The 25,382-nt window shown below is 47.0% G+C and overlaps 1 protein-coding gene across 2 annotated transcripts in view; it reads left to right on the forward strand.

Annotated features, from left to right (window-relative positions):
* LOC144781907 (protein jagged-2-like) overlaps window positions 1–5,903 on the forward strand; it is a 672,332-nt gene extending 666,429 nt beyond the window's left edge. For both annotated transcript variants that reach the window (XM_078660988.1, XM_078660989.1), the window contains exon 14: window positions 772–5,903. In XM_078660988.1, the coding sequence (XP_078517114.1) occupies window positions 772–1,154 (383 nt within the window). In that variant the 3' untranslated portion in view covers window positions 1,155–5,903. The remainder of the gene's footprint in view (window positions 1–771) is intronic.
* Window positions 5,904–25,382: the final 19,479 nt, after the last annotated feature.

Raw genomic sequence — 25,382 nt, forward strand, 5'->3', positions numbered from 1 at the left:
AAAGAAATAGTAACATACATCACAGTATTAGAATGTCTGCGAAGGGGCAAAACATTGAAGTGGCTGGAGCCACTTATTCTCTGGGTGCCTCATTTATTAGGCTTTGCGTCAGTTTTGCGCTTCCGATGCGTCACAGATGCGTCACTTTGTAAACCCCAGCGCTGCATTATACCTGCGTCAGGTATAATGTATGCAGGGGTGCGTTCCACCGCAAAACACCGCGTAGAAGTGACGCAGTGAAATCTATGAGATTTCACTGCGTCACTTCAAGGACGCCGTTGCGTCAAAATCTTGCACCTGCCGCACAGCAGACTGACGTAGGCCCTTTCACATGGAAAAGAATGCATTGCTGGAGTTGCGTCACTTTTGTGACACACTTCAGCAATGCGTCACTTTTGCGCTTACAGATACGTCATAAGTACTGATGTATCTGTAACTCCTTGCAAAAGGATGCATCATACATTAAATATGACGCATCAGGTATGTCGCAAGGAGTGCACACTGAGAAGTGACACATCGCTGCTTTCACGCAGCGATGCGTCATTTCTCATAAATGAGGTCCTGGCTTTGCTAATCCAAACTCACTTGAACCTCTAGCGCTCCTGCTCTTGTGCCATCTACAAGGTGGATGTCCCATACATATAACTGAGTACGTGGTAGGACTAACAAAACATGAGTTACTAAGTGAGTAATTTCTACTTTATGCTGACAACATGGCCATGAAGCAATTGATGACATTTCTAAGTTATCTTCTCTCTTACTGTTTTCTAGGTGGCCACTGGATACTGTTTTATGTGCTAACTCCAGTTGGCATCCTACTGTTTCTATTCTGCCTAGTCTGTGGCATTGTGCTGATACTGAGACGCCGGAAAGCCAGAAAAAAGGACACCGCTGCTGGGCACTGTGTCAACAATGTTACAGATGCTATCAGCCTGATCCACAATCTGACCAGAAGGGACCTTGAGCCGGTGGTCAGCGAAGAAACACAGCTCAATGGTAGTGCTGACCTTCTCTTCCCTGCAAAGAAAACAGACAGACTGAAGGACACATATATCTTCTCAACCAGCAACCTAAACAAACTTGACATCTCAAACCTGGAACGTGAGAAATTAAATAAACAGCAGGTAGTCATCTGTGATAACTTGAAGCTCTAAGAAACCAGAGCCTAAGGTTGATTCAATTTCGAACTAGCATTCTTCTTTGGTCCCCACCCAATGTGGGATGTAGAGCAGTGCTGCCATGTGGACCTAAAAAGTCATAGTGACCACCGGGATGGACCATTCTGGCACTGGCTGGGATAGTCCCATTGAACTCTCTTGGCAAACAAAGGAGACTGTAGGAAAGGATCATAATGGACTTATTGTGAAGCTCCGATGCCTTTTATTGGACTAACATAAGAATTAGACAAATCTATTACTGTTCATGCCTTTTCTTTATTTGATGTCGCCATTGTGTGATGCTAGTAAGTGTGACTGCAAGGATGTGTGATTGTTGATTTATGTTCCAAAGTGATCGCAGTAGTATAGTGTCTCCATGTTCATTTAATTTTGAGCCTACCATGGAGAGACAGTTTGGTCACATACCTCTCAATCAGAAAGCCTGACCTTATCATTGAGTGGCCTCCCATTTTGGGTACTGCTCCATCAAGAAATCCACATGTATTGATGTGAGACTTCTATTGAATACACCGCTTCTTCCAGATACCAACTGTTCTTTGGAGACATTTTCTTCTCAATCATTTGAGCACTGACAGAGCCAAACACAGGCGTGAACAGACTCACTATCTGCACACTGGGTCAGCAATTAATCCAGTTGGCACACATTTTACTCACACATTCACACTAATAAAAACACACATGTGCACACAAGCACATGCACACACACACATTGCTCCTCGGATGGATCACAGCCCTTACATGAGGGGACAGGCCTCTTTCATAAACTTGCACTTTGTGGAATGGCCTTCCTAACAGCCATCACTGCTCTAATATTGAAGCATAAAGTTACTATTAAGGACTCTCCCTCAATCCACTTGTGCTCCAGTGATGGAGCCTGTTCCTACCTTGGGGAAATATCCATTCCTTATACCACTCCATTGATGGCACAGACCCTGGAGGAACCTATCCTGCATCCACTTTTTCCCTAAAATGGTCTAATTGTACCCTGAAAGGCCCTCCCTCAGACACAAAGTGTCCGCGATTAAACATTTTTAAGCCTTTTAGGAATATCCTCTTGCATTCTGTGCAATTTATGGTGTCCACTTAGTCATAGCTTTCATATTATTCTTTTTGAAGAGCAAGCAACCTTGCCTTGATGGGACCTTGCTGTTACAGTCATAACATAGTGGAACACAGATACGCCATAGAATGACAACCCTCTGAACTAGTCTACAAAGATGGATCCCAAAGCCTCTGCCCAAAGTGCACCAGCCATGGAGTCATAGCCCCCCTTTAGGGACATCCACATAAGCACTGATTCCTAATAAAGCCGAGCCCCAATCTGTAGAGACAGTGGTCCACATATTGTTCCAGTGATGGATCTCCATTTAGTGTACTAAGAGTGGCACATTTTCTGTTTATTCAGCCTTCACATTATTGGAACACTGCTACTGGTGGTGTTTTGCTTTTTCTTCGTGTAGGACTCAACCAAATGTCCTAAGTCATGTATGATGGTTGTAAGTCTGGGGCCACTTTTCGAATGCTGGTAACATCCCATGATCTTCAGTTAAGACACTGGTTCTCTTGAACGCTGCCTTGTGGTGCTTCCTTAATGTGTATTACGTGTATGCAATTTCTTGTGTATTTACATTGCGATCTTCCTTGGATATGTTGGAGAACCGTTTTATCTGTTGCTGTGGGGCACTCTCATTCTTGGATGATGAAATAGGGATCTTTTCTGTCCACAGTGTCTGGCTCAGATTTCTAAAACAGAGGAAGGGGTTGGACATTTGTGTCCCCTGAGGCTGTTCTCTGTGATTGGTAAATGTACCTGTGTAACGAGTGTTTGATTGTTTAGTACCAATGAGAAAAACAACAGTGTTCTCTGCAGTCCATCCACACAGAATTTGCACAGTGCAGCTCTTTGCTTTCTTTGCTTGTGGTGGTGGTACAATGGGTCCTTGCGGGGTCTGCACAGTGGACCAAATGATCCTGTTTCTTGCTACTCCGTGGTCTCATTTAGACTCATCATCCGTCAAGTTGCAGCCCACCGCTGTCCATCTAGCTGTTTCTGTCTGTCTGTGAATTGATCTGTTCCTGCAACCTGTTTAACCCTGTTAGCCCAGCATTATATTTTTGTGTCTCTCGGATTCAAATGCTAAGTTGCATCATTCATGTTGCTTGCTCAGTTTACCTAACCTTCAAGTTTAGGAGAGTGGTATGGGAACTTAAAAAAGTCTTCTTGCTTCTGGGACAAAATGCATTCCCCTTCTTCCTGTTTTGACAAGTCATAGCCCTAAAATCTATTTACCACAAAATAAATGTTATGATTATATACATCTCTCAGACTGAAATGAAACCAGACTGAATCCAATACAGTTGGAAACAATGCTTTACATGCAGATTTCATATTACATAGCATCTCTACTCAGACCTTTGAATTCTTTTTGGGCCTGCCGATTCAGACAGACTTGACAATATGGAGCCGTGCAATACTTTACAAATCAGCTGTGCATTGCGCAGCTCATTCTATAAACAGAGATTATAGTTTTTGCGTCAGAGGTACCAATGATAAGGCATCTTCAGAATGCAAATATCAATGCTTCACCGACACGTTGAATGTTATACAGCTCCTATACTCAGACTACACTGAATTTTACAGATTTGTTACTGAAGCCATCTGATCTACATTTACTGTGTCCCAAATGACTGCCTTCCAGCACCACAAACCCTCCTGCTCACCCACTCCGCCCAAATCTACTTCCTCTCACATATCCTCTCAGTGGAGAAGCGTGGCTCAATGGTTAGAGCGGCAGACCCTGATGCAGAGGTCTGGCCCGGGTTCCAGTGTTCAATTCCCGCCTCGGCGGCTCTTGGACTCAATCTCCCCGGACCTGATAATTCTCGCCTCGGTGCCTAGTCTAATCATGGGTCCCACTCTGTGACTCTGGGCAATAGCTTGCTTAATCTCCACAACGGCCCCAGCAGCGCTTGGATGCCTGGCTTCACCTTGGGGGTGCCCAGGAGAGGACATTTCACCTGGAAAAGCCAGGAAGGGTTCCACAGCGGTATGAGTGCAGCACCGGGACGCCCCGTCGCGTGGGCAGCCGCACGCTTTACAAATACAACACACACACACATATCTCCTGCTGAGTTAAATCGTACCCTTAGATCTGCAACCTCTTCATGGGGCACATCTGACCCTTCCAGGTCTCTAACTAAGACCTCCCTCCATTCATCTCTCATGCCCTGGACGATCTGATCTCATCCTCTTCTGCAATGAACACTGATCTCTGTTACTCACTATCCATTTTCTACACGTTTTTATAAGTACAGATACAGACCGCTGCCCCTTCCTCTCCTCTATTTATCTCATCAGCTGCTCTTCTTATTTCCACTCTTCTCAACATGCTCAAACATCTTATCTTCACCAGCTGTGCTCACCACACGCGATCTGTTTAGTCACCTTCTTTTGGTCTTCCATTTATGTGGGGTGACAAAAAACACTGCCTCTCAAGGTGCTAAAGTTATCTATACTCCACACCACTGCTGCCTCAGCCATCCTTCTCTTCCACCCTGCAAAGCATACAGGGCCCCATCTCTTTCTGCTTTCTGATCACTCATTTTCTCTCCGATGTGGCTCCTTACTGTCCCTTCTAACTCCAGTACCCATTGATGTCCCCCATGCCAAGTCCAGGTCTGCAGCTATTCTCCATCTATGCCACATCCTGTACTGATGACATATATTTGGGATTCTCCTTTCACGTGTTTCCTATTGATACAAAAATAGTTGCATCTTCTTTCTTTACCCCTCTCCTTCAGCAGTCAAAATATAACAGTCTCACTGCAAACTGCCATTGGGGGCCTCTGTACTCACTCACGCTGAAGTCACCTAAAACAGACAAAAGTATTTTCCTGCTACCTATACACCTATATCTGTATCCAACACATTCTTTTTTCTGCCGGACTCTCCAACATGAGTTTCAAAAATATGCAAGGCCACACATCCCTTTCCATGTTGCCAGTGATTCCATTGCTACACTAGTCCATAGCAAACTTCAATAATAATACACCGTACTGCCCAGTCTCCCCCGCTCTACTCCTATTTGTTCCTGGACAAACCTTTACATTTCACCACGAGAACCTATACATGCTCCTCACCTTGCACTACAGTTACCAGATTGAATCACCAGTCAACGGAGCTGTGATCAAATTGCTGATCATAATTTTAAAGCTACCAATGGCCCTTTACCAAATTCTCTCAAGCAAATCCTCATCTCTTGTCTGCCCACTCACAACCTGTGCTTGACCAGTCAAAACGCCCTAGTCCTTCCAAATGTCGCTATACCTCTTTGAGATTCTGATGATTTACCTAACAAGGGCCCTCCTTGGGGATTCACTTACATGTGTGCAATCACCGTACTCCATGAGCTCCTGAATGCACTCAACGCTTACCTGTGCTACTAGAACACATTATTGGCTACTCACGTCCTTGCACCTAATATACACCCCCCATTCTTTAGTATATGTAATACTGTAACTCTGTATATGTGAAAACTGCAAAATTTCATAGAGATGCATTGTTTCGTCATTGTCATCACTTACAGACCAGCAGACCACTCCCAGTTTCCAAATGAGTGCCCACCTAGTCTGACACTGATGTATGTACTGTCACTTTGTTGCTATGTACAGTGTTTTTTTGTAGAAATGCTACAGTTGCTTAAATAAATGCAAATATAAATTACACAGCACCTTTTTTTCTCTCACATTTTAATGCCTCATTGGAAGTTGCAAATGATAAATCTCTTGTATTCTGAGGCCAGACTTCAAATGCTTGGGTACTGTAAGAAAAGAAATCTGGATTTTTTTCATTTCAGGTAAAATAATCGGGTTGTACATCTGGGAGAGAACTTTATTGCTGATTACAAGAAGTGTCCCAGTGAACGACATGTTATGTCAACTGAACATCATTCTACCTTTCTAAAGATTTCGGACATTTTACCGTGGGGCAAACAAAGACTCACTCACGATGCTGGGGTTTGCCCCGAAGGGATTACTGCTTTCTTTTCCTTACTTTTTTTGTGCGTAGCCCCCCACGACTCCCCTCCACCCGCGCCTCTGACCGCTCTCCACTTGCCACCTTGCCAACGGGCATTTCACCGCCTACAGCTGCAGCACTGTTTAAGTAGGCGCTGCAGTGCAGGCTTCGAAACGCTTATCGGTATATGACGCCAAACAAAGGGGGATATTATCAAGAAGTGGCGATAAGTATTGCTAATTGCTGACTTTTTTTATCGCCGTCTACCGCTGGAAATTATCACGGTATTAGCAGCGTATTAACAACACGCCGCTAACAGGCAGTAGTTTCTCTTACTGGCTGAAATGTACGGCGATAAAATTAGCGGGACGGTGATAAAAATCCTCGCGCTAATGTTAAAAAAGTGATGATAAGCCAATTAGCGATAAAAAACTCACGTTAGGCAGCCCAACACGAGTGATATTTCCCTCTAACTTAAAAAATAGACTAACAGTCCACCTCCCATAGAAAAGATGCCCCAAAAAAAGGTTTAAAGCAGATTGGAGCAGCCAGGGCCAAGTGAAGCACACATCAACAACCCCCTCAAGCCACCCAACATCCAGGATGACCAGGATGAGAGCCTGGATGCCTCGCTGGGCCTGCGTCTTGAGCCTGGATGCCTCACTGGACCTGATTCTGGAGCCTGGATGCCTCCTTGACCTGCGTCTGGAGCCTCTATGCCCAGCTGGACCTGTCTTGAGCCTGGATGCCTCCCTGGACCTGCGTCTGGAGCCTGGATGCCCCGCTGGACCTACGTCTGGAGCCTGGATGCCTCGCTGGACCTGCGTCTTGAGCCTGGATCACTCCCTGGACCTGCGTCTGGAGCCTGGATCACTCCTTGGACCTGCGTCTGGAGCCTGAAGTGGGATGTGGAGGATTTGTGGCGTCGATGGGCCGTGGCGGGAGACATTGATGCACGACGATGGCCAGTACTTGGTGGGGAAGTCTGGCAGGTCGCATGGAGCCACCTAGCTGACCTGTGTGAGAAGACCGCCTTGCTCCTGTGCACCAACACAGTGAGGTCCGCATTGCATACTACAATCCACCACTACACCGGGGTGCACGGAGGGGATTACCAATGGTGTGTGCCGTCTCCCTGCATCACAGGCCGGATGATGTTGGGCTGGCCGTATGCTGTGGCGGCTGAGGCCCCTGTGCTACAGTGAACTTGTGTGGCGTGAGTGCTGGGCCTTCATGCTGCATCAACTGCATCGGGAGGTCCACCAGCGTACTAGGCGTAGATAGCTGTACCCAGCTGAGTGAAATCACACCTGGCTGAGGCTCCTGCTAGCTGAGTCACAGATTTGGAGAGAGTGCAGTGGATTGCACCACAGTGTCAATGTCCAGGTAAGGAGAAGGTGGGCGCGTAGCGCAAGAGGCCCGGGGGTGATTCGCTCATGTCTAACACACGTAGATGACACCCCCCCAGTGGTGGCTCTTCCTCTATGGTGGAAGAGCGTTGCCCCACCGCCTCAAGCAGTGCAGAATAGGAACAATCATCACATGATGATAACTCAATCAATGAATCAATCAGGGGAATTGTAAGCTTGCTACTCACCCATGAGGGTATCAATGCGCTGAGAGGGGCCCAGAACTGTTAGCCGAAGAGCCAGGTTGTGAGGGTCTTCATGAAGGTGTTCAGGGAGGGAGCATGTCTGATGTCTGCCGGCAGCTCTTTCCAGGTCTTGGATGCAATGTGGGAGAAGGATCTGCCACCTGCTCTGGCTCTGTGGATGTGCGGGGTTTCGGCCAGTGCGAGTTTGGAAGATTGGATGTCTCTTTTGGGTACGTGGAAGTTGATTCTGTCATTGAGGTATTTGGGTCCATTGTTGTGTAGGCCTTTGTCGGCGTGAGTGAGGATTTTGAAGGTGACTCTTTTCTCCACTGGGAGGCAGTGGAGTCTAAGTAAGTGTTGGCTGATGTGTTCATGCCGGAGGATGCTGAGGATGAGTCTGGCGGCGGTGTTCTGTAATGTCTGGAGTTTGGGGAGTAGGGACTTGTAAATGCCATTCATAGTATGCGTTGTATTGGTCCAGTCTGCTGGTGATGAGTGCATGGGTGACTGTCTTCCTTGACTCCGGGGGGGCCTTTTGAAGGTCTTGTGGTGGATGCAGAGTGTGTTGAAACAGCTGGAGGTGACTGTGTTGACCTGTTGGTTCATGGTGAGGGATGAGTCAAGTACGATGCCGAGGTTTTTGGCATGGTCCAAGTGGGTAGGTGGGCTTCCAAGCATGGCGGATACCAGTTGTTATCCCATGCTGAAGGGGTGGTTCCAAGGACGAGGATAACTGTCTTCTCGGCGTTGAACTACAGGCAGCTGTTGGTCATCCAGACTTCGATGTCATGCATTCCTTTCTGGAAGTTGAATCTGGCGGTGGTGGGGTCTTTGGTGAGGTAGAGGATGAGCTGGGTGTCATCAGCGTAGGATACGATGTTGAGGCTGTGTTGTTGGAAAATGGTGGTGAGGGGGCCATGGAGATGTTGAAGAGGGTCGGGCTCAGAGATGACCCCCTGTGGGACTCCACAGGTGATTTACGTGGGATCAGAGAGGAAGGGTGGCAGTCTGATCCTTGGGCTTCTTCCGGTGAGGAATGATCGGATCCAGTCTAGGGCTGTTTCTTGTATGCCGGCGTTGTGTAGTGTGGCGACTAGTGTGCGGTGGGAGACGGTGTCGAAGGCCGCTGAAAGGTTGAGTAGGATGAGGGCTACGGAGTGACCTTGATCCAGAAGGGTACGGATGTCATCTGTGGGTGCGAGTAAATTGATCTCGGTGCTGTGGTAGATGTGAGAAGGGCAGGGGTCGGTGGGGGCCCCCGAGTGGATGCCTTTCATTGTCGAGGCGGTGTATTCGGTTGTGACCGGCGTCCAGGTGGAGATGGTGGGCTGACTGGTGTGTCGGGGGCAGGGGCCGGCTGTGGTGTCAGGTGGATGGTCGGCGAAGTTGTTGTAGAGTTTTTTGATCTTGAGGTGGAAGTAGGTTCCACGCTTATAGCAGAGGTCTTGGGACGAGGTGATGTCTGTGGTTTGGCTGCGTGGGTTGGTGAATTCATGAATGACCTTGAAGAGTTGCTTGTAGTTGGTGGAGTTGTTGAGGATTCGGTTGTGGTAGTCCGTCATGGCGTCCTTGTAGGTGGTGTAGATTTCGGGTGTCTTGGTGTTTCTCCAGTTCTTCTCCAGGCATCTGCAGGTGCGTCTTGCTTCTCAGTGATCAGTGGTGAACCAGTTGGCTTTCCTCGGCGCTGTTTGTTGGACTTGCGTAGCGGGGCGTGCTTGTAGGCGCAGTTGGAGATCCATGTGTGGAGTTCTTTGGCTGCAACGCTGGCGTCGGATGTGTTGGAGGCTGGGGTGGTGGTTAAGGTCTGGCGGCAGAGTAGGCAGGAGAACTGGCTGTGGGTCGTATTTGGCGAGGCCTGTTGTCAGTCTCTGAGTTTTCCGTGGTTGAATGCATGGAGGGTGGCTGAGCTGTAGCAGTGGCTGGCTCAAGATCTAGGGTTCCTGGCGCTGGTCGCAGTCAGGTCACGGACGGACGCAGATGGGCTTGGCATAGGCGCACCTTTTGCGCGCCAGGGGCGCATGTCTGCTGCACAACCGCACAGCGTCCGCCATTTAGGAGGGGGGAGGAACGATCAGCTGGGAGGCGGCAATGGGCCAGGACAGGGGTGTGGGCCACAGGGGCAGGAAGCAGGAAGTGCAGGCTCCGAGAAGCCAAAAAAACAGATCACAAGTTAAAAACAAGGGATAACTAACTGATGTAATCATGCTATGTATCCTAAGGGGGTGGGAGGGTGGGTAGGACGGGTCCAAACACAGAGCAGGGCATGAGCGGATTGGCATGTCCACTCAAGTGCGCAATGAATGTTTGGTCGGCCCACTCAGGCCGTCCAAAGAAGTCATGCTCACTTGCCTGTTCGCAATGCAGGCTGCATTACAGCCTGCAGGAAGAACATGGCCACCCCTCCGGCCCCTGGTTGCATGACTTGTCCCGTTGCTGATTAACAATCCCACTGCTGCATCGCAGCGTTGTGATTGACTCAGGGGAGGGAGCCTGGCTGCCTACTTCCTTTTCCTGGAAGCAGACGCAGGAGAGCAGGACCTACAAAGACACGGGGCACAGCTTCGAGGTAAGACTTCCCTCAATACATTTTTAACCACACACACTCACACACACATCCCCGCGTCTACGCACCATCCAGTGTTATTTCCGGTGTTTACCACCTCACAGCTGTCCAGCACACCCCACACTTCTCGATGGTGGGCGATGTGCGCCCATGCACAGTGGGCATACCACTCATGTGCCAAAGGCACATACGTAGTTGTGACGCATGCCATCACCTCGCATTCCATTCCAATGCATACTAATATTAGGCGTATTGCAACAGTAGAGTGGGTGTTGCATAGCGGAGACATGAAGATCAGTGTTCCAACTTCAATGAGTCCAACCCAAAACTAACCTTTGCACCACAAACCCAACCGTGAGCCCTGTAATTCTTTTTTTGAGCTCCCAATACACACACATAAATCACATTTGAGACAAATGCACACCCCATTTTTCATATTTTACCCCCAAAACACCCAATTTTTCATATTTTACCCCCCAAAACACCCCATTTTTCATATTTTACCCCCAAAAACAACCAATTTTTATATTTTACCCCAGAAAACCCCCCATTTTCATATTTTACCCCAAGAAACCGTCCATTTTCAAATTTTACCCCAAAACTCTTACACACCTGAGAAACTTTAAATTATCTCATTATTGACCTCACCATGCCTTGTGATCAAATACGATATTAAGGCACCTGCGTTGTCGGACTAGCGTTGTTAATTATGTACGGCCTGCATTGTAATGGTCTTCTCCCATGCAAAAGGCAACCCATAGGCTAAGCCGTTTGCGTCTGTCTTTCCCTGGACCTCGCTCAGCACCAAGCAGCATTCTCTTGGACACTCCACCGCTACGACGCCAGCGCCCTCCTCGCCATCAACCCTGGATGCCACCTCACGTGCCAGGATCAACCTCTGTTCCATGCCTGACATCGCCTTCGGTATCACTGACAGCTGCAGTATCACCCGCAAGGAGCACCCCGACCGTCAAGGAGGAGGCATTGCCGTCACCTACAGAGGCACACTCTGACTGACAACGCACTCTAATGTGCCAAGGGTGACCATCGACCACGTCAACTCCCAGATCCGGACCAAGCCCAAGAAGATCCTCTGTCCCAGCCTCATGTAAAAGCCCCCCGGGCCATGCCCCCCCATTCTCAAATACCATTGCAGACCTCATTGCACCCCAGGGTCCCCTATCCACCGACGACATCCACCTTGGTGAACTCAAGTTCCACCTGGACAACCCCAGTGACCAGAGCACCACCCCTTCCTGGGGAGGGTCACTGACATCAGACGCAAGCAGCAAGTCACCGCAACAGGCCACATAGCAGGACACCCGGTCGAGCACGTCACCACCGCCAGAAGGTACTTCAACTACAGCAACAACACCGGACTCTCCTGGACCGACCATCATTGGTAACATCACGTTTCACCTTGCCCACCGGATGCCACCGCCATCATTGCACCCCCTCGCAGCTGGATCAAGGCCAGCGTAGAACATCTCGTCAACTCTCTCCGCACCAACACTCCACCAAGGCTTCCAAACGATGACACCGCAGCGCGCAACCACCACCGATGGATCTCCAACAGCGCTGACATCCAGGCACACCTCATGAACAGCACTGCGTCAGAACCTTCCGCCTAACTGATGGCAGGCATGTGGGTGAGGCAGTGCCACAGGGATAGGCTGGCCCCATGCATTGCTGGAGTTACGTCATGGTTGTGACACGACTGCAGCAATGCGTGACTTAAGCACACGGAGATACGTCAGGATTCCTGACGTATCTTTCATTACTTGCATGGAGTGCTGTCCAGTGATTACAGCTCATCCATGCCGTCGCAAGAAGGGCATAGTGAGATGTGTTGCAACGCTGTCTTGTCGCAGCGCAGCAACACTTTTCATGACTGTGGCACAGGAATGCGCACTATCTTATTGATTGTGTGCATTCCTGCACTGTAGTTTTGTCGCAGGGCAGCGCTGCAACATTGCTTGCAGCGCTGGCCAGCGCCAAAACCTGCAGAGATATGGGCCCAAGTTTTATCACCATTTTTAAGACCAGCTATTTTCTGGTCTTAAGTAACTGGCTCTAACTGCAGTTAGAGCCAGTTTTTTGGCTCTTCAGAATTTCAAGGAGCCCCTTGATAATATGGAGTAGTGGTGTTCGCGTTCCTTTTTGCACGGGAACGCCTACTTTGCATATCATTAGCGATAAATATTGCTAACATACTTTGAAATAAAAAAACTCACACTAAGGCCCGTTAGCTGCAGCTTGCTAATCGGGCAATAAAATTATCGCCGCTTTAGCAGCAAAAAAGTACCGCTAAAGCGGCGATAGGCCCTTGATAATATGCCCCGAAGTCTGCACACGCTTTCTAAAAGCGGACAATACCAGTATGTGTTATTTGTACTGCCACAAAAACTCTTGGAATGCAAATGCCTTTCACATATTTTGCAACAAAACTTTTAAACAGATCTGGCATCATTTTTATTTGTTTTCACGAGGATGAAAGGGAGTTTCAGATCTTTTGGGATTTGAAAGTTTTACCTGCCTCCTGGTTTTTTACGGGCTCAAGCATCAGAGTTACTAACCTCTTCTAATCTTAAAACAAAGAAAGTTATATTTTGTATTCAAATCTCGATGCTTTTAAGATTTCTAGCTCCACGGATATATTTTGTCTATAGCAAAATCAAGTCTGGGAAACGCAGAATTCTGCAATTCTTGACCCCCCTTCTGAACTGTAGCTGTATCATACAGGTAACAACAGCCTTTGTGTGCCCATTTTTTGCAGTCACGGAACCAGGACACGCTCTGGGTAAAAGGTAATTGGTAAAACAACTAGACAACGAAAATCAGCTGTCCACATGTTGGTGCTGCCAGATCTATAGACCACGAGGGTCATGTAGAGTTTGGCAAAACAGTGCATGTTTCATAAAATGGTCGTGCAGCATTCTGCCAAAACTGCCCTTCTCCTGCCCCGGAAGTGAGGGAATTGCCAGGGTTCTGACGGTGGAGGCTCAGCTGGCTCTTCCAATGAAAACCTCTTGGCCTGATGAGTCAAGTCGCAGTGATGGTTGCCCCACTTGGTGGGGCGAACCAGCTCTACCCATTCCTGAGACGATGATGCAAGGCATGGCATGGGAGCAAAATCACATATTTGCCCTCGCAAACATGGAGAAAGTACCCTGCAAGTCAGGCTATTGTTAATTTCGTTCTGTAACAACAAATTTGCTTTGGTAATTTGTCTATACAGATTAAAATAGTTTGCCTAGCGGTTGCATCAAACATGGAACTTTGCAAAGTTCTGTGCCTTCACTTGAGTTACTGGCACAGAGATCCCCGACTACCTTGTAGGGATCTCTCAACTTGTCGGTTGCTCCTCAGCCAAAGTAGCAGAGCCCAGGTCCTCTGCTGATGTGTCAGGCTGCCTGCCAGGATCTAAATGAGCCCCTGTGTCCTGTAAGTCCCTGGGGTTTCTGGTATGTCTCCCTACTATTGTGTGTAATCAGTTACATGCTGGAAAAGATACACTATACTCCCTGCCAAAAGACTGCATGCATCTTCTTGCCTCATAATGAAAAAGTTCCAACTTAGGGCACTGGTGTCAGCCGATAGTAATGTTGAGTCACCTTACTGTCTGCCAGTGATCCTTTTTGATCTGATTATTTAATTCTGTCCCCTTAGACATCATTTCACCAAATCACTCTTTTAATGCCTCTATGGTGGGATTATTCCTGTCACTGTGTGTTGTGACTTCCTCTTACTCTGTAGGGTGGGATCTTCCACATTGTTTCTCTCTCTTTCTACTTTTAGCTCTAACAGTTGCTTTATTTCCCGACCCGTCTGCCATTTGACTCTCCTGTATGTTGCAACCTTTACATGTGGTTTGCACTGTTTCCTCTCTTTCACAAAATTGGAATCTTTCCTCGTGGCTCTTTCTACTCCTTGATCCCAAGTTGATATCCCACTTTTCAAAAATATCAGACAAATCATTCTCCACTTTTTCTCTGTTATTCTGCTGTGTCTTCACAGTGGTGGGTGGGATTGCATGGTGATAGTATTGTGCATTGGGTCATTTGTTGTTGCTCTGAAGTGCTACCATTATGAGTATTCTTTCCTTTGATTGACTGGGTGTTGCTTTGCACCACTGGTACAGACACACTTTATTTGGGATAGCAAGTGTTGACCAGTTCTGATGTTAGGGAAAGTGAGAGAATCAGAAGTACTGGGTAACAAAGGAGTCGTCACTGAAGTGCACTGCGGCGCAACAGGGTGGCGGAAGAAGGTTACAGGCAGAGAGGACGAGGGTGGCTTGGGCACCAGTGGTGTGACAATTTTGCTTCATAATCTGAAATTAACGACCTTGTATTCCACAATTACGGTTGCATTTGCTCAGTAGCTTGTCCCAGGCTACCATGTTTGCCACAATCACATCTTTTGTGAGACTGTGCATTGCTTGTGTTTTATAGAACAAACATTTTCTGTCAGGTACTTATGTTCTAAACTTTCCCAACTCTCTGACTATGTCTGGGGTGGGGCTGTGATGATACACACTTTATGAGATCTATTGTTGAAAAAATAGTGGCCTCACCAATTGACGACATCAAGTCCCACAAATTCAGTAGCGGAAATGTATCCACCCAATAGCTTCATTCAAACATCTCAAATCCACACATCATCTCAGAAATTTAAAATTGGAGACACCCACTTACGAACTTTCAATGGGTTCTATTATGTCCTTGTCACGTAGCTCATGAAGTATTTCCTTTAATTTCAATCTATAATTTAAAGGTACAGTCTCAGTTTTTGTCTTAGGGGAACCACATTTTTATGCAAAAGGATTTTACGCTTAAAGTATTTTAGTTTGCCCAGAGGCCCACCAAATAACTCAGGAAATGATGTCCTTACTTCTTCATACCTCATATCTGCCACATTTGCTGCTTGTGTTTTTTCATGCACAGTATACACTGTTGGATGTGACTTTAAGATGTAATTTAAAACTCAGATCTGTTCAATGTGGCCTACCTAAAATCATTACACCCTTATCAGCAACATAAACTTTGTAATAGCATTTCCTATATTGAACTTTGAAATTCACTCATACAAAGCCGAACACTACGCACTCCTCACAAAGTGATTCATTAGATGATTTCGCCAAAAAAGCTGCTGTTTAGCAAGTTTTACCATAACGAACGGAGGGGCATATTATCAAGGACGGGCGATACATTATCGCCGCTTTTATTGGCAGGAAACTGCCGATAAAGCGGCGATAATGGGCTTGATAATATGCTCTATGGAATTCCTATCGAAGCCCATGTTAGATGTCTTCACATCTAACATGGACTTCGATAGGAATTCATAGAGCATATTATCAAGCCCATTATCGCCGCTTTATCAGCAGTTTCCTGCCGATAAAAGCGGCGATAATGTATCGCGGAGACTTTAATTTTCAATGACTCAATACAGAATAAGGTCTCAAGGCAGTGCTGGGAAATCACGCAAGGTTAAAACATTTCTCAAAGATGTTCAATCATTTGATGGACATATATAGCATTTAAAACAAATAAAGCAGTTTCCAGCGCTTGGTTGGCAGATCTTTTCAAAACATCATGCACACTACGACTGAGCTTAAACAAGTTCTAAACAAAGCAACAAAAGATGCAAGTACAGGAATTTAGTAAAAGATAACAATTAGCGTTACTTAATCTAATTGACTACTGCTGCGATGGGGGCCTGAGAATTTCCTGTTTCCGTCATTCGGGGTGCATTGCCATCGCTGCATTTTTATTATTATTGTTTTTTTCCAGCTTCCAAAATAGGGATCTAGTTGAACTTTGAAATGGATTATTTCATTAAAAAAAGTAATATTTATTTTATCCTCAGAAAGTTAGTCTTGTTATAGAAAGTTAAGAAGAAAATGGTTCCATGTGGGGTTGTCTTCAAGCAGAGAACAGAGAAAGTACATTGTACATAGTGAAGTGGTGTGGCTCACTGGTTAGAGGCGGCAGACCCGAGAGCAGAGGACGGCCCGGGACCAGGGTTCGATTCCCGGCGCGGCAGGTTTCTGGACCAGGGTCAGCGGACTCGATAATTCTCTCGCCTCGGTGCCCACTCTGATCAGCGTTCACACTCGGCAACTCTGGGCATTAGCTTGCCTCATCTTCACTAACGGCCCCACCAGACCGCCGGGGATGCCTGGTCTCACCCTGGAGATACCCATTAAGGGACCATCTCTCAGGGAAGCCAGGAAGGGTTTCGCAGCGGTCGAAGTGCCTTGGGACCCTATGGGTAAGTAGTGCGCTATATAAATGCCTATACATTTACATTGATTGTGTATATATGAAAGTATTGGAAACATTTGTGAAATGTGTTAATTTGATCACTTATGTCAGAGTTTTCCTGCCTTATTTTATCCCCCCACAGCAATGTGTGATCCTTTCGCCAGTCCAAACATTTTAATGAACAGAACTTCGAATGTTGGGACTTGTAGTTTCTAATTTACCATTGCATGGTCTCAAATGCCAACATGCAAAATGCGGCTGGCTAAAAAGCCTGTGCTTGCTTGCGGCGCTGCGTAGGGCACTGGGCCAACTTGTCCTCGTGAACACACTTGTCTCCTCATTAGAAGCACTTACTTGTGTTGAGGAGACATTAAGAGTGAGTTGAAGACAGGGGCGCCCCCCCACCCCGTTTGCTAACTGGATGTTGCAGCCCGAGCCCCAGAAGCACACGTGACCCTCTTATCTCCACACACTGAAACTTTGGTTTACAAATTAACCAGGGTGGGGTCACATACGTTAGAAGGTGACGCCCCTCGCTTCAAATCTTCAAAACTCACACTGCCAAGGCCGACCTAAAGAAAATATCAGAGCAAATGCAGGTTATAGTGAATGCATCAGATGTTCCATCACACCCACCCAGATTCACACTGATACACCTACAGCTCTTCTCTCTGGACCTCGTTTTTGCCCACGTTTTTCCCATGTATCGAGTCTTCGATGTACCAACACTCTGTACCCTCAAAGATGCCATGCACTCCCCCTCCCCAATTAATCTTGGTATCATCAAGCACCTCAGGTCTGCCTCCTACAGGGACCATACACCCCATGCCCTTCACGCATTGAACGCGGGAATCGGCAGAGATACCCCTCAGCATCTCCTGTCAAACGCTTGCTTCCAAGCTGAAAAGTGCAATCTGGTAAAAGATGCCCCAGGGCAATGGGATCAAAGCAATTGGCCGTTTTCATCACTATACATTTTACAGTGGAAGGTGGGTAAGTCATTGAAACCTCAATTCCCCTTGAAATTTGGAGAATAATGCAGCCAGAAAGGGGAATGTTAAGCACAGTTAACCCCCTCCTCAACAGCCATGCAGACGTGCTGTTAGCCTGGACCCTACATTTTTGGCAAAGCACGTGTGACCACAGCTGTCGGCATCACCCTCACAAAAAGCACATTAAACATTGGTACCTTAGGTACCACCTTGTAGGCTACTTCTCAGCTCCTGACTGCCACTGATAATCAAACACAGACGCTGGAGCTGCAAATGGCGTCCACACTGTCCTGCAATTTACAGGAGCGCAGGAAGCAGACACCTCGAGTCTGCACGGTGTGTTTTCAAAAATCCTAATGACAAACTGCACACACTTTATTTCTCAGCGTCCCGCCTGCCTGCAGACTCTACCCCTCCCTTTCCCAACTCGACCCAAATCCCTGTGACAAGTTGGAAAAGGGTGGGGTGCCATCCTCTCCACTTCCTGACTGACATGAAGCCCCTGGTGCTACATGGCTTCAGCCTGAAGCACCCAGGGCTTACTTTACCCCTATATAATCAGGGGGTGGAGACTGGTCCTTGAGGCTATGTCTTTGGCGAGCTGATGACCTTACAGGCCTCAGGGCTGTGAGCTTGTCAGTCGGGCAAATAATGTAGACTATGGACCTCCCCCACTGGCAGCATTCAGGAATGCAATGGATCTACGTCGTTCGCAGTGCATCACATGACATGATACTCACCAGTCATCATGGCAACAACAGCCCCGGCCCCAAGTAAGAGGTGTGTAAGTTCATTTTTTGAAGTAAAAAAAGAGATAAAGACATTTTTCACTTTTGCAATGGCCGACTCTGGGTGGTGAAAGTAAAGGGGGTGGAGCCTCGACACACTCACTCAGAACCATTCCTGTTATTGCCATTTTTAGACTTTAGACTTCACAATGGTTTAGCAACAGGTTAGCATTACTTTTGCAACGTTAACCTGAAGCTAAACCTATTTGGAGATAGAAAAGTAACACAAGACGTGCTCTGCATTACTGCATGTTAAGGGGCTTTACATGGCTGGTACATGGGCGTCCCATGCAACCAGCCATGCTTTTTGATGCTAAACCCTATCTACTAACATTCGTAGACAGGGCTTATCGCCAAATTTAACGCCACTGAAAAGCAAGTGCTAAAAGGAGAAATGTTTTAATTTCTCCTTTCTTTTCCTACTTTGCATGCATGCTGTACTGTGCTGCCCACATACAAAGTAGTAACAGGTTTTAAACTTGTCTAGCCATAGTATTTTGTACAGGAAGGATTTTGTACAGCTGAAATCAGAGCCGGCGATAGGGAGAGGGGAGGAGAGAGCCATATCTCTGTAAATACGGTGCTTTCTCCCTGTCAAGCAATACAGTGAAGCCTTTTTGGGTGCTGCAGTGCATTGTGTGACACCTTTCAAAATCTGGGCCAGAGAGTTTAGGAAATCCACCATTTTTGGATGGCCACCCTATATTTTTTTATTTTTGCTGGGCCCTATATTTTTGCTAGCTCTAGAACTCTATGCACGTTACCCCTGCTACCCAGTACTGAAATGCTGGTGCCCCCCACTAGGGGATTGCAGCACCTAGGGGCATATTATCTAGACAGGCAATACAATTATTGCCGCTATAGCGGCAGAAAACTGCCGCTAAAACGGTGATAATGGGCTTGATAATATGCTCTATGGAATTCCAATTGAAGCCCGTGTTAGATGTGAAGGACATCTAACATGGGCTTCTATTGGAATTCCATAAGGCATATTATCAAGCCCATTATCGCCGTTTCAGCGGCAGTTTTCTGCCGCTAAAGCAGCGATAATTTTATCGCCTGTCTTGATAATATGCCCCCTAGTGTGCCATCCAGTTCACAGGCAGTGCAAACATCTCTTCAGCCCTACCAATGTAGCCTGACGATAGCAGTGGAAAAATTGCAATTTGACCTGACCTCCCTTTTAAATAAGGCCATGGTACTTTGAGGGAGGAAATGTAAACATTTTATGCTAACATATCCTTACAGTGACTAGTACCCTAAAACTATTTTTCAATGTAGCAGGCCAAGCAGTCCTCTATAGAAAACTGGAGCACACATTAATACCGCCATACCTTCTCCTAGGAACGGAACAAGCATGTGTGCAAAGCTAGAAACCGCCCCCATGGTTTTAACAAGTTCAGGTCTTTTAGCCTCAACAAGTGGCTTCCAACAATTTTTTGGGTCAAATAAAGCACCCAGATTAGGGAAATCCTTGACTTTACTCAAAGTCGAGTTAGCCACCTTGAAGGTTTTGCTTCTAGTGGATTTTGGGCCCTCAACCATCACATATGACTTCGAGAAATTAACCGACAGATCAAGATTCCCCATAAATGATACATACCTGGCTAAGAGTAGATCCAAGCTTTGAGGGGGCAGGTCATAAGAACTCCATATTCAGCATATAATAAAACAAGAATGGATCTAGCTCCAGCCTTTGGGCAGTCTGCTGAAACTGATAAAAAAGCGGACTCAAACCCAATCACATAAAGGGTAAACAAAAAAGGGGCAAGAATGTACCTTTGTACGCCATATCTAGTAGGAAAAGAACGAATACAGGCTGCACTCTGGGAGTGGCACACTGAGGCAGAGATCTTTGAGTGAAGCGAGCTAACTTTCAAAAACAGTGAGTAAAATACTCCCACAGAAGGGCGTGATTAAGTTATGTAACCTCCACATTACTAGCGCGCACTGCAGAAGGGCGGTGGGTGAATGAGAATTGTGAGGCCAAAACTTGGTAAAAAATTACTCCTTGCAGTTGTTACCTTTGCTGTGTTACTTGCAGGTCGTCCATACTAGCACTAATAAATTCCACTGCAAAATGCTACCATGACAGAAATTCGTGGTGAGGGCCCAGCCAAGTGTGGCCAAAGGAGGCAAGTTTATAAAGAGATAGAGAAAATTACGTAAAGAAAAAAGTAGTCGAGGTTAAAGGGGAGAGAGAGTGCAAAAGTAAGAAGGAAGTGAAGAAGAAAAGCTGGAAGGAGAGAGGAGAAAACAGATGCAAATAAGGGAAGAAAAAGTCAAATAAGGAAGTGAAGAAAGAGAGAAGAAATGTACAAGTAACTGAATTGGGATGGAGATACGAAAAGGCAGATGGAAATGAAATGAATGAAATGAAATGAAAAGAATCTTATAACGCGCAACTAAGCCCGAAGGCATCAAGGCGCCTAACAGCAAACCATAAAACCAAAAAGAGAGACAGTAACTACGGGTACGCCCTTGCAAACAACCATGTTTTCAATGCTTTCCAAAAAAGCAAAACAGAAGACTGAGATTTAATTTCACAAGGAAGAGTATTCCATAGCTTAGGGGCAACTGAAGAGAAGACCCTGCCACCCCATTTATTCCTACGGAAGCGAGGTACAACCAGCAGGTTCTTGGAAGAGGAGCGTAAGTCTCTGCCCGATATATAGGGTAGCAGCAGTTTCTTAACACCCCCTGCCCCCCTACCAGAGAGTGCACTATAGGTCAGACAGAGCGTTTTAAAAATAATCCTCGATTCAATAGGAAGCCAGTGTAAGGCCTTCCTAACTGCCGTTGCTGACGCTAGTCTGGGGGCGTCCAGAACAAATTTCGCTGCCGCATTTTGGGCAGTCTGCAGACGCTGTATCAAGTTCTTATTCATGCCGGTGTATAGGGCGTTACAGTAATCAAGTCGCGAAGCGACAAGTGCTACCACCACTTGCTTCCGCGCCTGAGGAGACAGATAATGTTTTATTTTTCGGAGTATTTTAATAATACCCCAGCAGGTAGCAACAGTTCTGTTGACCTGCAGCGTCATGGAGAGGGCGGGATAAATCAGTACACCCAGGTTCCGTGCCGACTCCGTAGGAGTAGGACAGTTCCCCAACGATGGCGGCCACTATTCAGGCGACCAGATGTTGTTGTTAGGGCCAAACACCAAGATCTCAGTCTTCTCACCGTTCAACTTTAGTGAATTGTAAATCATCCACTTGGACACTGCTTCCATGCAGTTCCTAAAGTTGAACGGTGAAGAGTTATCCAGGTGGGAGAGAGACACCAAGATCTGTGTGTCGTCAGCATACGAGACTACCTCCATCCCAAAAGATCTAACCAACCTGGCAAGCGGGGTCACGTAGATGTTAAACAGGGTCGGACTTAATGCCGACCCCTGTGGGACCCCACATTGCACAGGTAGGGATGGAGATAGGAACTCTCCCACCTTGACCCTCTGTTCCCTCTGATCCAAGAAGGAGGCCAGCAGACTCAGAGCCGCCCCCTCCACCCCTATCTCCCTCAGGCGAGATGTTAAAACCGAAGGGGATAGGGTGTCAAAGGCGGCTGTCAGGTCCAAGAGGACCAGGACGGTGGTATGACCCTGGTCCACCTCCGTACGGATGTTATTCAAAACGACCGTAAGGGCTGACTCAGTGCTGTGATGTCTCCTGAAGCCATGTTGAGATTGATCTAAAAGACCCGAGGAGTCAAGAAAAGCCGCCAGATGTTGATTTAGATGAGTCTCCATCATCTTTGCGGAAGCTGGGAGCAAAGAAATGGGGCGATAATTCTTGAGCACCTCAGGATCTAGTGTAGGCTTCTTTAGGAGGGGCTTGACCACCGCATTCTTCCATTGAGATGGAAAAATGCCCTCTCTCATAGCCCTATTCATGATTTCCAGCAAGAGGGGCAGTAAGCAGTCTCTGCACTCCTTCAGGACTTTAAGGGGGAATGGGTCCAGTGGGGACCCCGACCTTATCTTATTTAAGAGTAGGTCGAGCTCCTGATAAGATAGAGGCGTAAACTCGGACAGAGTCATGGAGGTGGTAGATAGAACCTCCTTCTGGAGCAGAGAAGGGGGGACAGGCGGAGGAGGGGTGACTGATCTTTGTAGTTCAAGATTAGAATAGATATCTACGATCTTCGAGTGGAAGAATCCTGCGATTTTATCACAGAATTCCTGAGTGCTTACTACAGGGTCCGGCAACTGTAGCATACAAAGCGAGCCCACTATTTTAAAAAGATCCCTGGGGGAGGAAAGAGCCATTGTCAGGTTAGCAAAGTACTCTTGCTTCACTCTGATGATCTCAATCTTGTACTCCTTGAGGAGCTTCTTATGTTTATCCCTCTCCTTTATATTCCAGCTCGTCCGCCAAACCCTTTCTTGCTTCCTGCACCCCTGTCTCATGAGCCTAAGGGTCTCTGAAAACCAGGGTGCCGAGGGTCTCTTTCTCGCAGAGTAGCAAGAAGAAATAGGAGCGAGCACATCTACTGCTGCAATGATGGCTTTGGACAAGTCCGAAGCAGCTATACTGACATCCTCAAAATGATCAGCATTATAGGTTTGCATCAGTGGAGCCAGCGTGGCGCTCGTGATTTTCCTAAGGTTCCTCCTGGATGTAGTTTGACTGGGGCACCAGTCTTTGCGGGCATCAGGGCGATCCGAAGCTCCAAAGGGACGGCAAAGTGATCAGACCAGGCCAATGGGATGGGATCACCTATTTTGAGCCTATCATCGTTAGAAAAAACCGCGTCCAATATATGGCCTGCCTGATGAGTAGGCTGTTTGACCAGTTGCACAAGATCACATGCAGATAGTGAATCCAAAAGGGCCAAGGAATCTTTAGAATCAAGGTTATCCAAATGAAAGTTTAGGTCACCCAAAACAGTCAAATTGGCCGATCCGAAATAGGGCTCTAGAATGTTAAGAAGAGACTGACTAAAATCTGTCCTGGGCCCAGGAGGTCTGTACACCAGGATGCCCACAAAAGGGGCAGCATCTGGAGATTTTATATGAAAATGGAGGGCTTGAAAGAGGTCAGAGGGCCTGGAAAGTTGAGTGGTGTGACAGGTATGGGAGGTCTTGTAAAGGATTCCAAGACCACCACCTCTACGCCCCACTCTATCAAATCAAGATAGAGAATACCCTTCCGGCACAGCCTCTACCAAGTCAGGACCAGAGGACTCAGTGGCCCAGGTTTCAGTAAGGAACACCCATTTGGGCTTTCTTGCAGTGACAAAATCACGGAAGGCAATGTTATTTTTCACTAGAGATCTAGTGTTAATCAGAAAGCCCGAGTCATTCAGGGGAGGCAACGTAGGAGGAGTGGCAAGGACAGGGGGGGACCTAGTAGAGCTAACTGGCAGTAACTTACCATAGATGTTAGAACAGTTGCAGTAAAAAGCGTCTCGAAGAGTGTCTGGAGAACACGAAAAATGGCATGGTAACCGTGCAGGTCTCAGACAGGTGAGATCCTGGTAGGTATACAACGGACCAGCCAGGGACATATCGAGTACAGCCAGAGACCGGAGTCTCCCGCCCTTTAGCCCGTCCTTAGCGCGGACGGGCGCAGACGGGCTGGACTCTGGCGTGACTCCGGTGTCACTACGGCACAAACGCTGCACGCAAAACGCAGCGCGTAAAAGGGGCAGCTTTATATGCAGGTCAGCGTGTCCTTGTGACAGCTGGTCTGCTAACACGAATGGCGCCGCCAGGCGTCCAAGTCTACCCCCAAGATGGCCGCCAAAACGTAAGGTGACTCGAGGGACCTGCCAAAGCGCGGTGCTGGTTACAATTAGAGTGCAGGTGGAGGGACTGCTCGGCGCGTATAAAAACAGGGTAAGAACAAATTAAATTAAACAAAATAGAAAAACGGGAATATTAAAAACACAGTCGCGTTAGCAGCTAGTTTGCCCTGCAGTGCGCTATCTACTGTTTTGTCCAGGCGTACGGGGAGATACTAACACAAATAAGAATGAAAAGGAAATGGAAAGCTGCGAACAAGGAGAAATGGAATGAAGGGTGAAAGATGAGAAGAAGAAATGGAATTATGGAACGAAGAAAAGAAAAGAAGGGGAAAAGGAAATATAGATGGCAAGAATGGGAAAAGAAAAGCATGAATGGAAGAAGGAAGGAATCATGAAAGGGGGAAGGAGGAAAGGGAGATGGATGCACAAAGAAGTCAAAAGAACAGAAGGTAAGGGAAGAAAGAAAGGTGAATGGCAAGAAAGGAAAATCAATCCAAAAAAGGTAAGAAAACAGATGTAAAAACAGATTGGAAGGAGGAAGGTAGTAAGTAAAGATGGGTCATCCTCACATGTTAAGATCTGTGGCATCTTCCGTTGAGCGCCTCTGGTCCTATGCAAAACCCTCGTCTGATCGTCAAATCCTGTTTCCAGCAGTTAGCAGATGCATTGAGTCAACGTTTGATGATACACTTCCCGATGCTAGAGTATACCAAAAAGGCCTCAAAAATAATTTGAATCAGAGGTTCACTTTAGTTGTTAGAGCTGAGAGGCTGCATCCCTCACATACGGAATCGAAGTGGCACTCAGGCTACTCGGAAGAACGACTGACTCTAACAGTCACAGCTTAGACAATATAAACTATGTGTATTCCTAGCTAAGGATAATCTTTTATGTAATGACGTAAGCGAACCCTGTAATTCTGCGAAGCTCTTCTTCAAGCCGCATGTTTTTGCTACTAATGCTATCCCCCCCAATGCAAAATGTTATGCAATAGAAATGGCAAGTTTTTGAGACGGCATCTAGTAAATTTAAGACAGAATTAAGGTTGGCATCACATCGGCATGCTCTATCTATAACCACACCTCACCACAGGCAGGTGCCTACACCACCTTACAGAGTCTGGTAGTCTGACCCAACAAACTATACTGAGAATAAAATACTGTGGGGCATATTTACTAGAAACTGGTGGTGCGCGGTGTAAGGCCAAAATTGGTAACGCCGCGCTCCGTCAGTTTC

This window comes from Lissotriton helveticus, chromosome 9 (genome assembly GCF_964261635.1).
Source record: "Lissotriton helveticus chromosome 9, aLisHel1.1, whole genome shotgun sequence".
NCBI lineage: Eukaryota > Metazoa > Chordata > Amphibia > Caudata > Salamandridae > Lissotriton > Lissotriton helveticus.